Consider the following 18,025-nt stretch of genomic DNA (forward strand, 5'->3'; position numbering starts at 1 on the left):
AATGTTTAAGATTTGTTTCATTACTTTTTTACATAAAAAACTTTGTTATTGAGGAATAATTTAAACCTAGTAAAATGCACAGATCTTAGGTGTACAATTTAATCAATTACAAAAAAGTGTGTAACCATGTACTGTATATCCCATCAAGACATAAAACATTTTCATTACTCCAGAAAGTACTAGAGTTGGCCACTCTAGAATTCCATATAAACAGAATCATAAAGTATGTTCTCTTTCTGTGTCTATCTTATTTATTCAGCATGTTTTTTGAGATTCATTCATGACATTGCAAGTATAAATAGTTCATTCCTTTTTTATTCCTGAGTAGTATTCCATTATGTGAATATTTCAGAATTTATTGATCCATTTTCTTGATGGTGGACACCTGAATTGTGTCTTGTTTTTTGGTTATTTTGAATATAAATTTTATAAACATTTTTGTATAAGACTCTTGTAGATATATCTTTTAATTTCTCTTAGATCAATACCTAAAAGTAGAATTGCTATGTCACAAGGAAGATGTATATTTGATTTTTTTTGGCCTAATTTTTCCATTTAAATTCCCACAAGCAGTATATGGGAGTTCTGGTTGCTCCACATCTGCACCAGCATTTTGTGTCATCAACATTTTTCATTTTAGCTATTTTAGTGTAGTCATATCTCATTACCATTTTAATATGTATTTGCCTTGTACTAAAGATATCGAAAACATTTTCATGTACTTTTTTTGCTTTATATCTATTTTTTGTAGTGCTTTATTTCTTTTTATTTGTCTTAATTGGACAGAAAAGAAAGAGCTTTAAAATGTTTGTAAGTTCTCAGAAGTACCTTTCATATGACTTTGATTAAGAAGTCTAAACTAAGAAAGAAAAAAATTTTCTTTCACGTGTCTATAGTTCTGAAGGAAGAAATTCTTGGAAAAAGTATGTAGAAGATATGCCAAAACTAAATTTTTTGAAAAGTAATTTTGAGCTGTTTCAAAGAATCTGAACTATTCCTTATTTCAACCACTACTAAACCCATAACTTACTTTGTTTGGAAATGGACTCTTGAAAGAACTTTCTTTCTTGTGATAACTTCAGTTTCTAATGGGTTCACAGGGTACCAGTGCTGAGAAAACAAACACTTAAGGGTTGCTTTCTTTTTCCTTTTTTTAGTCTCTTACTACGAAAGAAAGAAGGAAAACAAAGAAGGGAGGGGAAGGGATGGGCAGGAAGGGTAGAAGGGAAGGATGGAGACCTGATACTCTTGTAACAAAATGTAGCTGATTTTAATGGTTACTCAACTTGCTTGATAAATCCATGAGGTTCAGTAACTTGCAAATTCATATAGCAGGATTTGGATATGATTTCCTCCCCTCTCCTCAAGCCTTTTCTTCAATTTCACTTGGTTCTGCTGACCTCTCCATGAAACGACTTATCTGATGATTGATTCTAATTGATAGAGATTGCCACGGTTTGACAGCACAAGGAGATAATGAATATGAAGAAGGTAGAGGAACAGTTGCCCGGATAGAGTTAGAATTTTATCCAAGGCAATTGACTTGAAGGCCCCAAGCTACTCAGACAATGTGTACACCTCACCCTGTCATCCCCTTGCCCATACACCCTGGCTCTGCTCTTCTCATCAGATAGATGGAGTCATGCCCATCAAATCACAATATTTAAAATAAATAATTCTACCTAGAATGAAGTTTTTTAAAAGATTCAATAATAATATGTCAAGATGCTTGCCAAATTTCAAACATGAGTGTGTGGAAGGATCAAAGTATCCTTGACAGAAATAGGGAATTGTTAGGACATGACTAAAGGGGAAGAATTAAATGGTAATGACAAAAAGAAGCATTTGGAGTACTTGTGAATTTTATTTACCCATCCCTCCTTTCTCCCTAGTTAGAACAGTTAATAAAGAGCTGACATTTGAGAAAAAATAATAGTCCTTATTTAAAAGCTCTGGAAATACTGTACATATTATAAGCACCCAAATAAATCCACCAGAACAACTCAATTGGTGTACTTAGATGCAGAATTGGAGAAATCCACCCTCATATGATTATGTAGATGGTATTTTTTAGAATTTAGATTAATCCAGTAGGTTAGAGTAAGCAATAATAGTTACAGGGAATGATTCCTCCTTGAAAATTAGAAGATTAGTACAGCTCAAGTTTTCCTTCAGGAGCATATTCTGACAAAACTGTTGGAATCTGAATGCCCTTGGCTTGCTACAGGAACATCAACTGATGTCATTTTAATCCATTTAACTCTGATATTTGGCACTATGTGTAAAGTCTCTGGCTTTTTAAAACAGAATCATTTCACATTGGTTTGTATAGCATCATTTAGTAATTTGCGAATTACTAGGCAAGTGCAAGTTATTGGAAAGGTTTCTTTACATTATACTTTGACTTTTTTCAAATTTTATTATTTATTTTTGGCTGTGTTGGGTCTTCGTTTCTGTGTGAGGGCTTTCTCTAGTTGTGGCGAGCGGGGGGCCCCTCTTCATTGCGGTGCGCGGGCCTCTCACTGTTGCGGCCTCTCTTGTTGCGGAGCACAAGCTCCAGATGCGCAGGCTCAGTTGTTGTGGCTCATGGGTCTAGTTGCTCCGTGGCACGTGGGATCTTCCCAGACCAGGGCTCAAACCCGTGTCCCCTGTATTGGCAGGCAGACTCTCAACCACTGCGCCACCAGGGAAGCCCCTATACTTTGACTTTTGACTTTATATATCAAAGCTCTCGTGTGGTGAGTTTCTAATGAGAAAACCTCTGTTTTCTGTTTTATTTGTTTTAAGCTTCGAAACATAAATGAGTCACTTTATCCTTGGTTGTATGTTTCCATTCCTATTTGCATAGGGTCCATATGGTTCTCCTATGTTTTTAGAGCCTTTTCTGAGTTCACATTCTTTGGAGAGTAGATGTACCTAATTTACAGTTTTTATTCTTAATGGGCTTTGAAAGGAAGAATGTACATGTTTGTCCTCAATATATCTAAGGTCAAAAGAAAGCTTTCCAGATTGGCCCAGATGAAGAGTTAAAACCACAATTTATTTCACCATTAATAGCATATTTTTTCCTTCCCATGTTTCCAGCTTGTTAAAGTGTTCAAGATTGCCTTAGTTCTCACTCCTTTGCCAACTTATTAAAGCTTTATGATTCTTTTAGAATTTTCTTTTCACATTTTCTAACACTTTTCACATTGTACTTACTTGCTCTTAATGTAGAATGAGGGCCCTACTTTTTGGCTGGTCCCGGGCTGACTCTTGCCTTTTTTTTTTTTTTCTTTATCCCAAGTTGTTAAGAAGTGAATATTTTTGATGTCTGGAAATTCTCACTTGATTTAGCCCAATGCCTTGTTACCCATTTGTCTTGCCATGTAAATTTTAAGCTCTGTGAGGACAGGGACCATGGGTATCTTAATCCACCATTGTTTCCTCAGTCCCCGGGCCAGCATCTGGCACACAGTAGGCCTTCAGTAAATTTATACTGAATGAATAAACAGTAGAATGTTAGCATTTTCACTTTTATGCCTTACCATTACTTCAAACTTAGAACAAAATTGAACTCATACTTTTCTCTTGAAATATCAGTTCCCCTATTACTTTCTGAAGTATCATAATTCTTCCACTCTCCATAATTTGAAACTTCATGAATTTTTAAATTCTTCATTTCCTATAGGTATTGAGGCTCTGAGTTACATTGGTTTTGCCTTTGAGAAGTACCCATATTAGTATCTTTATCTTCTGCTTCTCCATTTCCATGTCAATGATTCCAATCCAGACACTCCTTACCTTACCCTGCATCCTGGGAATAGCATCCTGGCTACTGACCCTGACTCTTTTCCTATCCCAATCCATCCTGGTTTCTGCAATACTGAAGAAAATTTAGGCTATTTGCCATCAGCTCACTGTTTCTTCATCCCACATTTAGTTTTAACTCTCTTCTGTTCTTACCAAGGAACATGTTTCTGACTTCAGACAGTGCTCATCATCTGGTCGCTTCCATATTCCATAAGCCTTTGATCTTTTACATTTGCCTCTTTACTGATATTGGTGCCCTGCCTCTTGCTTACAAACATGCTCAAGATTTCCCTACTCCCAAACAACATCTTCTGTTGACTGTGTTATATCTTCTAGGCTACTTTTCAGACTCTTCTCTTAATTCCAAAACTTATCAGATTAACGTGCTCTCATATTCTTGACTTCTCTACCACACTCACAGTCTTTATTCTCTTTCACTGGCTTCGGTCCTCTTTTTACCATTCCACTGAAATTTCTCTTGGTGATCATCAGTGATCAATTAATTGCTAGATCCAGTAGAGTTTTCTCAGTTCTTATCCTTTTAAACCTCTTTGTGGGAATTTTGGCCATCCTCCCATTCTTGAATTCTTTCTTCCTTTGAAATTTTTATTTTGATTTTCCTCTTACCCTCTTCCTCTTATGTTTTGCTTACTTGTTATCCTGTCTCTCAAATGTGGAATAGAGATATATCCTTGGATGTCCACCTATGTATCCTCCTTATCTCAGCTATAAGCCATGTCTTTACCACCTCTATATAGAACAGTGATTCTCAAAGTTTGACATACTTGCAAATCATGTGGGAGATATTGAACTTTGATGTACTTGCAAATGATGTGGGAGATATTGTTGAAATGTGGGTTCTGATTCCACAGTCCTTAGGAGTAGCCTGAGATTGTGCATTTCTAAAACCTCCCAGGAATTTCTGATGTTGCTGTTCTACAAGGAATAGCAGGAGTGGTATAAGGATGTAAATGACTTCCAATGCTAAACCTCTGACCTTGACCCAATTCCAAAGTTCTAAGAGTGTATTTTTAGCTGTCTGTGGAATATTTTATTAGGATGACCAGATAACAGTGTTCAGCACCTCAAACTCAAACTAAATCAATGTTGTCTATACTACTAAAAAAACCTCCTTTTCCATCTCTTTAACTTCCCTCTTCTCAAGCTTGAAAATTGAGTTTTGATTTTTATTTACACTTCCCTTGGCACCCATATCCCATAAGGAGTCTAGTCTCATCAATTTAACTTTGATCTGTTCCTTTTTTCCCCTTCATTCTATTCCTTCCATGGTTCACTCCTTTGTTATCTCATATCTGGACTATAGCAAAGTGAGATTCCTCCCTCCAGTTTTTCTCTGATTATTCCACTGCTGGTAAAACTAACTTCATTACTGCTAAGCTTTATTTACCTATTGATTCTGTTGAAGAATCTCCCTCAGGTTCCCACTGGCTGGTTTAAAAAAAAAAAAAAAAAAAAGGTCATAGATTCTCTCCAAGAATCTATCTCAAGGAATCTTCGAGTCATCCTCCTGTCATGGGGTTTAAATCTGGCCTACTCTGCCTTCCCTGGATCTGGGTAGGATTTCCTGCTCTAAATCTACCACCGAGGTGGGGTTTACAAGGTAGCCTTTTTACAAATTCAGGCTTCAGGGTGCCCTGCCCAGCCACCCTCAGATGCTTTGCTTTTCATCCTGCCTTCTTTAGTCATATGCAAATGTACACCTGCCTCTTTCCCTATTCTGTGAGCTCATTTTTTAATTTATGCCCAGCGTCTTACTTGTCTTTCATCACACATATAATATAGCATCACACTTCACAACAGTAGTTCTCAACAAATGCATGAATGAATTGGCAAGTGGAATGTCCAAAACTAGCTTTAAAAATCATCTAACTAGTCCATTCAGCCCTTGAACCTCCTCTAAAACATCTCGCAAACAGACGTCACAGTGAGTGTCTCCAGGGATGGTACATAGCATGATTGCTCGGGGTATAAATTCTGGTCAGACTGACCTAAGTTCAGACTTCTGCTCTGTTAGCTGAGTGGCCTTGGACAGGTTACTTAAATGCTTTCAGCCTTGATTTTCTCATCTGTAAAATGGCAGTAATAACAGTAATATCTCATAGTGTTGTCAGAATTAAATGAGATGACACATGTAAAATGTGGGTATGTTCACTGGCATGCAGTGAATACTCAAGAAATGATACTGAGGCGTGAGGAGTTTGGGGGCACACGAAAAGAAGTCCAGGCAGCCTGTAGGAACAGAGAGCAACTCCGAGCTCCCAGCCAGCCGGGAAACAGGACCTTGGAGCAACAACCAGAAGAAACTGGATTCTGCCAACAACCTTAATGAGTTAAGAAGCAGGTTCTTCCCAAGAGCCTCCAGTTACCTGGCCAGGGATCAAACCTGCACCCTTGGGACTGAAAGCTTAGAGTCTTAACCACAGGACCATCAGGGAATTCCCCAGAATCCCCCACTTCTTACCACCTCTGCCACCCTCGTCCAAGCCACCATCATCTCAGGTTTATCCACTGAGAGGGACTGCAACATCCCAAAGCAAGGAACCCACTTAGCAACTGGATCTTAGATTCTGAGTACTAGGAAATCTGGCAGAGACCATCTTCATCAAATGAATCAAGTAAACAAAGTTAACATCACAAGGAATGCAACAAATTGAAATTGTGCACCCCCCGATAGGATGCAACAGGAAGAACACAGCATCATTTGCGTGATATTCCTGCCGAAGTGCATCACTTGAGACCTGTGACTTGCGCGAGTGACACCTCTAGTCGAATCCTTTGGGATGTATTTCATTTTCCATGTGGATAAGAATTATCAAAGCAAAAACTACACTGGACAGAGTTATAGAGCCGTGTGGCTGACAGGGTCTTGGTGCTCCGGCCGAGTGTCAGGCCTGAGCCTCTGAGGTGGGATAGCCGGGTTCAGGACATTGGTCCACCAGAGACCTACTGGCCCCAGGTAATACCAGTCAGTGAGAAATCTCCCAGAGATCTCCATCTCAATGCTAAGACCTAGCTCCACTCAACGACCAGCAAGCTCCAGTGCTGGACAAGCCATGCCAAACAACTAGCAAGACAGAAACACAACCCCACCCATTAGCAGAGAGCCTGCCTAAAATCATAATAAGTTCACAGACACTGCAAAACACACCACCGGACATGGTCCTGCCCACCAGAAAGACAAGATCCAGCCTCATCCACCAGAACACAGGCACCAGTCCCCTCCACCAGGAAGCTTACACAACCCACTGAACTAACCTTACCCACGGGGGGTACACAGCAAAAACAACGGAAACTACGAACCTACAGCCTGCGTAAAGGAGACCTCAAATGCAATAAATTAAGCAAAATGAGAAGACAGAGAAACCATAGCAGATGAAGGAGCAAGGTAAAAAACCCCAGACCAAACAAACGAAGAGGAAATAGGCAGTCTACCTGAAAAAGAATTCAGAGTAATGATAGTAAAAATGATCCAAAATCTTGGAAATAGAATGCAGAAAATACAAGAAACATTTAACAAGGACCTAGAAGAACTAAAGAGCAAACAAACAATGATGAACAACACAATAAATGAAATTAAAAATTCTCTAGAAGGAATCAATAGCAGAATAACTGAGGCAGAAGAACGGATAAGTGACCTGGAAGATAAAATGGTAGAAAAAACTATCCCAGAGAAGAATAAAGATAAAAGAATGAAAACAATTGAGGACCATCTCAGAGACCTCTGGGACAACATTAAATGCACCAACATTCGAATTGTAGGGGTCCCAGAAGAAGAAGAGAAAGAGAAAGGGACTAAGAAAATATTTGAAGAGATCATAGTTGGAAACTTCCCTAATATGGGAAAGGAAATAGTCAGGTCCAGGAAGTGCAGAGAGTCCCATACAGGATAAATCCAAGGAGAAACATGCCAAGACACATATTAATCACACTGTCAAAAATTAAATACAAAGAAAAAATATTGAAAGCAGCAAGGGAAAATCAACAATTAACATACAAGGGAATCCCCCAAAGGTTAACAGCTGATCTTTCAGCAGAAACTCTGCAAGGAGAAGAGTGTGGCAGGACATATTTAAAGTGATGAAAGGGAAAAACCTACAAGCAAGATTACTCTACCCAGCAAGGATCTCATTCAGATTTGATGGAGAAATTAAAACCTTTAGAGACAAGCAAAAGTTAAGAGCACTCAGCACCACCAAACCAGCTTTACAACAAACCCTAAAGGAACTTCTCTAGGGAGGAAACACAAGAGAAGGAAAAGACCCACAATAACAAACCCAAAACAATTAAGAAAATGGTAATAGGAACATACATATTGATAACTACCTTAAATATAAATGGATTAAATGCTCCCACCAAAAGACACAGACTGGCTGAATGGATAAAAAACATGGCCTGTATATATGCTGCCTACAAGAGACCCACTTCAGATCTAGGGACACATAAGACTGAAAGTGAGGGGATGGAAAAAGATATTCCATGCGAATGGAAATCACAAGAAAGCTAGAGTAGCAATTCTCATATCACACAAAATGGACTAAAATAAAAACTATTACAAGAGAAAAAGAAGGACACTACATAATGATCAAGGGATCAGCCAAAGAAGAAGATATAACAATTGTAAATATTTATGCATCCAGTATAGGAGCACTTCAGTACACAAGGCACATGTTAACAGCCATAAAAGGGGAAATTGACAGTAACACAATAATAGTAGGGGACTTTAACACCCCACTTTGACCAATGGACAGATCATCCAAAATGAAAATAAGGAAACACAAGCTTTAAATGACACATTAAACAAGATGGACTTAATTGATATTTATAGGACATTCCATCCAAAAACAACAGAATATGCTTTCTTCTCAAGTGCTCATGGAATCTTCTCCAGGATAGATCATATCTTGGGTAACAAATCAAGCCTTGGTAAATTTAAGAAAATTGAAATCGTATCGAGTGTCTTTTATGACCACAACTCTATAAGACTAGATATCAATTACAGGAAAACTAAAAAATACAAACACGTGGAGGCTATACAATACACTACTTAATAAGCAAGAGATCACTGAAGAAATCAAAGAGGAAATCAAAAATATCTAGAAACAAATGACAATGAAAACACGACTACCCAAAACGTGTGGGATGCAGCAAAAGCAGTTCTAAGAGGGAAGTTTATAGCAATGCAACCCTACCTCAAGAAACAAGAAACATCTCAAATAAACAACCTTGCTTTACACCTAAAGCAACTAGAGAAAGAAGAACAAAAATACCCAAAGTTAGCAGAAGGAAAGAAATCATAAAGATCAGATCAGAAATAAATGAAAAAGAAATGAAGGAAACGATAGCAAAGATCAATAAAACTAAAAGCTGGTTCTTTGAGAAGAAAAACAAAATTGATAAACCATTAGCCAGATTCATCAAGAAAAAAGGGAGAAGACTCAAATCTACAGAACTAGAAATGATAAAGGAGAAGTAACAAGTGACACTGCAGAAATACAAAGCATCATGAGAGATTACTACAAGCAACTACATGCTAATAAAATGGACAACCTGGAAGAAATGGACAAATTCTTAAAAAGCACAACCTTCTAAGACTTAACCAGGAAGAAATAGAAAGTGTAAACAGACCAATCACAAGCCCTGAGATTGAAATTGTGATTTAAAATCTTCCAACAAACAAAAGCCCCTGACCAAATGGCTTCACAGGCAAATTCTATCAAACATTTAGAGAAGAGGTAACAGCTATCGTTCTCAAATTCTCCCAAAATACAGCAGAGGGAGGAATATGTACAAACTCATTGTACAAGACCACCATCAACCTGACACCAAAACCAGACAATGATGTCAGAAAGAAAGAAAACTACAGGCCAGTATCACTGATGAACATGGATGCAAAAATCCTCAACAAAATACTAGCAAACAGAATTCAACAGCCATTAAAAAGATCATACACCATGATCAAGTGGGGTTTATCCCAGGAATGCAAGGATTCTTCAATGTGTGCAAATCAATCAATGTGATACACCATATTAACAAATTGAAGGGTAAAAACCATATGATCATCTCAATAGATGCAGAAAAAGCTTTTGACAAAATTCAGCACCGATTTATGATAAAAACCCTTCAGAAAGTGGGCTTAGAGGGAACTCTCAACATAATAAAGGGCATATATGACAAACCCATAGCCAACATCGTTCTCAGTGGTAAAAATCTGAAACCATTTCCACTCAGATCAGGAGCAAGACAAGGTTGCCTACTCTCACCACTATTATTCAACATAGTTTTGGAAGTTTTAGCCACAGCAATCAGAGAAGAAAAAGAAAAGGAATCCAAATCAGAAAAGAAGAGGTAAAACTGTAAAACTGTTTGCACATGACATGAGAGATGACAGATACATAGAGAGTCCTAAAGATGCTACCAGAAAATGAATTTGGTAGAGAAGCAGGATACAAAATTAATGCACAGAAATCTCTTGCATTCCTATACAGTAATGATGAAAAATCTGGAAGAGAAATTAAGGAAACACTCCCATTTACCATTGCAACAAAAAGAATAAATTACCTAGGAATAAACCTACCAAGGAGACAAAAGACCTGTATGCAGGAAACTATAAAACACTGATGAAAGAAATTAAAAATGATACAAATAGATGGAGAGATATACCATGTTCTTGGATTGGAAGAATCAGCATTGTGAAAATGACTTTACTACCCAAAGCAGTCTACAGATTCAGTGAAATCCCTATCAAATTATCAATGGCATTTTTCACAGAACTAGAACAAAAAATTGCACAATTCATATGGAAACACAAAAGACCCCGAATAGCCAAAGCAATCTCGAGAAAGAAAAACGGAGCTGGAGTAATCAGGCTCCCAGACTTCAGACGATACTACAAAGCTACAGTAATCAAGACAGGTTGGAACTAGCACAAAAACAGAAATATAGATCAGTGGAACAGGATAGAAAGCCCAGAGATAAACCCACACACATACAGTCACCTTATCTTTTATAAAGGAGGCAAGAATATACAATGGAGAAAAGACAGCCTCTTCAATAAGTGGTGTGGGAAAACTGGACAGCTACATGTAAAAGAATGAAGTTAGAACACTCCCTAACACCATACACAAAAATAAAATCAAAATGGATTGAAGACCTAAATGGAAGGCCAGACACTATAAAACTCTTAGAGGAAAACATAGGCAGAACACTCTATGACATAAATCACAGCAATATCCTTTTTGACCCACCTCCTAGAGAGATGGGAATAAAAACAAAAGTAAACAACTGGGACCTAATGAAACTTAAAAGCTTTTGCAGCAAAGGAAACCATAAACGAGACGAAAAGACAACCGTCAGAATGGGAGAAAATATTTGCAAATGCAGGAACTGACAAGGGATTAACCTCCAAATTATACAAGCAGCTCATGCAGCTCAATATCAAAAATAAAACCCCAATCAAAAAATGGGCAGAAGACCTATATAGACAGTCCTCCAAAGAAGATATACAGGTTGCCAAGAAACACATGAAAGGTTGCTCAACATCACTAGTCATTAGTGAAATGAAAATCAAAACTACAATGAGGTATCACCTCACAGCAGTCAGAATGGCCATCATCAAAAAGTCTACAAACAATAAATGCTGGAGAGGGTGTGGAGAAAAGGGAATCCTCTTGCACTGTTGGTGGGGATGTAAATTGATACAGCCACTATGGAGAACAGTATGGAGGTTCCTTAAAAATCTAAAACTAGAGCTACCATACGACCCAGCAGTCCTACTACTGGACACATACCCTGAGAAAACCATAATTCAAAAAGAGTGATGTTAACCCTGAGAAAGCATAATTCAAAAAGCGTCATGTACCACAACGTTCATTGCAGCTCTATTTACAATAGCCAGGACATGGAAGCAATCTAAGCATCCATCAGCAGATGAATGGATAAAGAAGATGTGGCACATATATACCATGGAATGTAACTCAGCCCTAAAAGGAAATGAAATTGAATTATTTGTCGTGAGGTATATGGACCTAGCGACTGTCATACAGGGTGAAGTAAGTTAAAGAAAAACAAATACCGTATCCTAAACCATATATATGGAATCTAAAAAAAAAAGTGGTTCTGAAGAACCTAGGGGCAGGACAGGAATAAAGATGCAGATGTAGCGAATGGATTTGAGGACACGGGGAGGGGGAAGGATAAGCTGGGATGAAGTGAGAGAGTGGCATGGACATATATACACTACCAAATGTAAAATTGATAGCTAGTGGGAAGAAGCCGCGTAGAACAGGGAGATCAGCTCTGTGCTTTGTGACCGCATAGAGGGGTGGGATAGGGAGGTTGGGAGGGAGACGCAAGCAGGAAGGGATATGGGGATATATGTATACGTATAGCTGATTTAATTTGTTATACAGCAGAAAGTCATGTACTATTGTAAAGCAATTATACTCCCATAAAGATGTTTAAAAGAAAAAAAAGAAATGATACTGAGTTTGCTGCTAGTCTTGTTAGTTTTGATATTAGTTATTTTATGTGATAATTGCCACTTCAGGCAAGCTGTTCCATTTTAGATAGCACTAAAATCACTAGAAACTTCTTTCTCTTGAGCTTAAACAGGCCAGCAGTGAGTGATAAAAAGATTTTGGAAATGGTTTACCAGTTTGAAAATTATTCTAAGAGTCCAGAGATAGTAAGAACCCAAACCGGGCCTTTAAGTGTTACTTAGTAGTAGAGGCAAGACAAGTGCAAGAGGTATCACTCAGGGAAATATAACTGGACTTGAAAACTGATTGGACATGGGGAGAAGGAATGTGAAGACAACAGGAATAGGAACAGATTTGGAAAAGATGAGTAGATTGTAAAGTAGTTATGAAGTTTACAGATGATTAAATCATTGGATTTGACCATGATGTTTTACTGTACTAACAGGTCAGACACCAGACTGCAAAGAGATTTAGGCATTATGAGTGGTAAGAAAACAGAAGAAAGTAGATTAATTTTGAGAGATCTTGTGTTAAAAGGTAATGGCAGGAATAAGAAGTATTAGTTTTAGTTTTGCTTTGATATAGTAGAAAATAGTTCAACAACTTTTTGACTCAGAGAAAGGTCCTTGAAGAATCAAGAGAAAGGATGCAGAGTAGGTGGAATAAGAAAATGGAATAAAATTACCAAGACATTTATTTTTTAGAAGAAGGGAGAACCCTGGAATTGGAGAGGGGCAAGGAGAGAGTGAAGGGGGAGAGAGAGACTTTGAGAGGAAGGGAGTGAGGGCAGATTTTGAGGGGAAGGGAGTGAGGGCAGATTTTATATCAGCAGTCACAGTCTCAGTAAGGCAAGAAGCAGGGATATTGACAACGGGGGGCGTCAGGAAGTGTCCTTTGATGTGGAGAGCAAAAAAAATGTGTGATGTGTGGAATAGATGTTCTAGGAAATATAGTAATTAATCACATAGAAATAAAAGAATTGCTGAAAAAAGTATAGAAAGTCCCACAGCTGGCCAACCATGTGCACCAATCCAGGCTAGTTTGTGAAAGGACTAAATTTATTGACACTATTCAATTTCTCCACTTGGCAGAATTCAGTGCCATTTACATCATAAATTTTATTTATGGGATTTCTGCCTCTAGGGTTTCTAGCCTGTGTTATGCCTCTGTATTTTATTAGAATAGAATGTCTAATTTGTAGCTAGAATAAAATTTTAGAAACAGAAAGGATTCAAAGATTGTCTAATCCAACCCCTCTTTTTCAAAGTAGAAATTTGATATATAAGTGGGCAAAGAGACTCTCCTGAGGGCATGCTACTAGTTTGCAGCTGGCAGATATCCACGCCAAGCCACTATCTGCCTTCTCCATTACATTTGGAGGAGCTATGGTATTTTTTAAGTTATAATAACGATTATTGTCAGTTTTGAGACTCTTGGGGAGATCCAAGCACAGAATATCACCAGTTGAACCAAGCACTGCCCTCAACAGTTGCTTACCACTTAATTAGGATGTGAGATATCCTTGTTTCTAAAATCCAAATTGCTAGTCAGGCTTGCAGAGGTCTGCTCTGATGACATTCACTGGCTGTTACCTCTGTCTTTAGTAGACTTGTTGCCTCTCTATGCACTTGTGTCCAAATTTAATTAACCACAGAAAAAAAGTGCAATCAACATTTGATCCTGGATGTCCTCAGACAATATTGGGAAGTCTGTGATTATGTGAAAGCCTTAAGTAATGCTAAAAGAACTTCTGATTCCTTTTACTTCTCTTCCATTCTGGGTCATTTTACCTTGTTTTTGCATCTCCTTTTGCTGAGCCCTGCAGTAGATAGTCCAATGCAACACAGAAGGTATTAGCTTATGAGTCAGAAAACAGCTATTTGCCTGGTTCTGTCACTGATTCTCAGGCTTTAGACACTTCTTGGCCTCTCTCTTCTATAATAATTCTTGCTGTGCTCATTTCAGAATTTATTGTATGGATACATGGAAATAAATTTAAAAATCCTAAGCCCTCTGCAAATGTACCATGTAGACATTTATTGAACTCTCCTTCCATTTGCATTGATTCTATAAGAATGCTGAGGTTTGGTAAATGAACTCTTATGCAACAACATATTGCAAAATATAATTGTAGACCTAATGGCTTAAATCAGAATATTTTGGTGATCGAGTCATTGGCCATTTAGAGCAACTATAATTTTAGAATGACCCTATGAGCACCTAAGTATCCATTCTATTTGTTCCACAACATATATGGAGTACATACTCTGTGCTAGGTTGTACAGTATTATCATCATAAGGCCTATATTTTGCTTTAAAATCAAGAAAATAGACTTCACCACTTTATAGCTAAGTAGCCTTGTTTACTATCTCTTTTAAAATTTAGAACTTGCCTATATTATACAAGTATCAATTAAGCCAATGTTGGTGAGGGTAACCTAACTGAAGCCGAGGAGAAGGCCTAGCTGCCTGTACTTTTATTTTTCCTGACCAAGTTGGTACAAGAGAGGTTAGTTAGAAAGCTTTGTGATCAAAATAGAAAAAAATTTACAGGCTAGATTTTTTTCAACAAAGTCTTATAACATGTCTGTCTCATTCCTAGGAAGAGGATATAAAATCAAACTTCCTGGGAATCCTGAAATCTGGCCTCTGGTAGTTCTGTTAGCATTGCCCCACACCCCAGCAGATCATGCAAGCAGTTCAGGACTTCAGAAATGTATCCAAACTAGAGACGCATAACCCTGGAGGCCCATCTGGTCTAATTTTAGTTTCTCTACACTTCCCTGAAGTCCTGTAATAGCCAGGGCACGGGAAAAACGACAGAAATTCTGTTCGACGTACTTGTCAACAAATGTGTTTCATAAACTACTGTTGATGGTTCAACTCACGGGACACAGAGCATTCGTATTCTGTAACATTTGTTCCCAGTAGCAGTTAGTGTTCTGGCTGGAACAGCCTCCTTCACTCGTTCTGTTTTTCGTGACTTTGGAATGGGGTATGGAGCCCAGAGAGCTGCTTTTACGAGGAAGACGCAAGCTAATGAATGATTTCGAGCATTTCAGTAGTTTGTGACTAGTAAGAAAGTAGGCTGAATGTATGAATACATCCCTTTTCTGTACTTAAGAAACTATAACCCCCTTGCTGACTTCATGGGCGTGCAACCAGTACGGTCACACAGGTTCCCCACTTAGAAGGGCCCATGCTTGGTTTAATGCTCTGTTGTCACCGTCTTAAAAGTCTTAATCATTTTTTAATAAGGGTCTCCATGTTTTCATTTTGCTGTGAACTCCACAAATTATGTAGCCAGTCCTGGCCCTTGTTTCCAAAGATTCTGGGTGGGTTTTTTTTGTATCAAGAGCTTGTGCCTGGCACTTAAAGAGGACACGATAAACATTTCTAGCATGAGTAAATGAGGGATTTTAGGGCTTTAAATAAAAGCAATTGACCTGAATCTTAGGGTGAGGAGTGGGGGAGAGGTACTAAATTTTTGAGAGAAAATTTAGAATGTAAAAAAAGAGTCTAAAATAGTATAACAAGCATGTATGTTTCCATTGTTAGTACATGACAATTATTATTTTATTTTATTTTATTTACTTAAAATGTTTATTTAAGAATAAAAAGCAAATAAAGTTTATCAGTTGGCCCCATCTCTAGTCTCATGTATTTCCCTAGTTGCTCACTGGGAGCCAAAGCACTATCATAAATGTTGTATCCTTCCAGTATTTCTTGTCCCTTTACACTGCCAGGAATGATATACGGTAACATATTTTGTGTGAGTGTTTTAATCTTTGTGCAAATGATGTGAAACTACATGCATCATTTTGCTATTTTCATTCAATATTTTGTTTGTAAAATTTAGCCATATTGATACACGTAGCCCTAGTTCATTCATTCTCATTGCTGTATCCAGTAGCAATGCAATTTCCTTTCCTGACCTGCTTCCCCACTTTGTGAGACTGTTTAGAGCAGAGCCAGAGGAGTTTTTCCTGCTTTTCTGGTTCTGCCACTAGTAAAAATCACTAGCTGGATGACATTGGGCAAGTTAAGAGATCTTTCTGAAACATGGTTTTCACATTTGTAAAGTAGGATTAATGATTTCTACCACTTAAGATGTTTTTGTGACAATTAAATGAGATAATATATATAAAACCTACCATGTGTTAAAGGTGCAAAAAAAATAGTGAGGATTATTAGTACCTTGTGATATATATGTCTGAATATTATGAAGCCCTAAGCAAATATGTAACAGTGATCTTGGATTTGCATTGTTCGATTTTTCTCATTGTATTCTCAGCTTGACCATTGGTGTTGATCCTTTTTTTAATAGTAAGAAAATATCACCCTTGAAATAAAGTCCTGGATGCATTAGAGTGCATCAGGTTCCTCTTTTACAAAATTGAACGGTATTACCTCTAATGTGCCTTCTATGGTGTTAAATGATATTACCTCTAATGTACCTTCCATGGGCTTAAACCCATACAGTTATGAAATTATAATATTAAATATTTATCAAAATATGCCTATGTTCTTCTCTATCCATAATTAGAAAAAAATGAATGTCTAGTGTTTTCCAACTTTCATTTTGGAAAGTATCAAATAATAGAATTGAGAGATCTGGAATTCTGTTAGACCATGACTGTGCTGTTACCTAGTCCCCTAACTTGCAATTAGAAATTAAAAACTTAAGCACGCATGGAGAAACTTTTTTATGTTCTCTGAAAATTAAAAAAAATCTGAACGGAAGCCAATGTGAAATCTTGAGAGTAGGTGGGAGTCTATGATGTATTAAGAAGCTGGAAGTAATTTCTGAATCTCCCTGTGGTTTTATAGCATATTTTGGTTATTCAACAGATTTTATACAATTCGCTATAGAGAAAAGGATAAGGAAAAGAAATGGATTTTTCAACTCTGTCCGGCCACTGAAACAATTGTGGAAAATCTAAAGCCTGACACAGTTTATGAATTCGGAGTGAAAGACAATGTAGAAGGTGGAATTTGGAGTAAGATTTTTAATCACAAGACTATTGTTGGAAGTAAGTACCTAGAACTATTTGAGTGAGCTTTCTGTAATATTTTTTCCTAATTATCAAATTTTAAATTATTTTATTAGTTGTATGATAGGAAATGAGTTAATTCTCATTATCCATATTTATGAAAATACAAAAGTAAACAGAATTTGAGCATTGATATTTCAGAATCTTTTTTATAGTGAGTGTTTTTTTAAAAAAATGGTAAACTAATATTTGACAGTAGCAATCATTGATAACAATTTATTTGGCCATTGTCATATTTTAAATCAATCTCTGACCTATGAACACTAACTGAGCCAAAAATCAATAACGTGTACAAATGCTAAGTTAAAAAGCTGGGCCAGTGGAATTGAACGTGCAAAGACTTTATGGGGCTGGGCTTGCTTCCTATCATCCCTTGTTTCGAACATCATTGGAATCAGTGTTTGAAATGAGAGCAAATAAAATAATAGGCCCAAGTTAGAGCAGGAGGTGTAGTTGTCTTCATAATGACTAGTAAGAATTGATTTAGGGAAAAGAAGAATGAAAAGAATGTCATTTTCCTCTTGTTTTTGTCAGGTAAAAACAAAGTAAATGGGAAAATCCAAAGTACCTATGACCAAGTCCACACAGTGGTATGTACCAGCTTATTTTCGAGAATGTTCTTTTAAAAATGTGTCTGCATTATACTTTCATTTAAATAAGGGAGTAGTCCTGTTATGAGGT

At 37.3% G+C, this 18,025-nt stretch overlaps 1 protein-coding gene across 4 annotated transcripts in view; it reads left to right on the forward strand.

Annotated features, from left to right (window-relative positions):
- Positions 1 to 18,025, forward strand: part of ABI3BP (ABI family member 3 binding protein) — a 276,389-nt gene that overhangs the window by 95,235 nt on the left and 163,129 nt on the right. For all 4 annotated transcript variants that reach the window (XM_032631466.1, XM_032631463.1, XM_032631465.1 and 1 more), the window contains exons 5-6: positions 17,142 to 17,323; positions 17,879 to 17,934. In XM_032631466.1, the coding sequence (XP_032487357.1) occupies positions 17,142 to 17,323; positions 17,879 to 17,934 (238 nt within the window). The remainder of the gene's footprint in view (positions 1 to 17,141; positions 17,324 to 17,878; positions 17,935 to 18,025) is intronic.

This window comes from Phocoena sinus, chromosome 4 (assembly GCF_008692025.1).
Source record: "Phocoena sinus isolate mPhoSin1 chromosome 4, mPhoSin1.pri, whole genome shotgun sequence".
NCBI lineage: Eukaryota > Metazoa > Chordata > Mammalia > Artiodactyla > Phocoenidae > Phocoena > Phocoena sinus.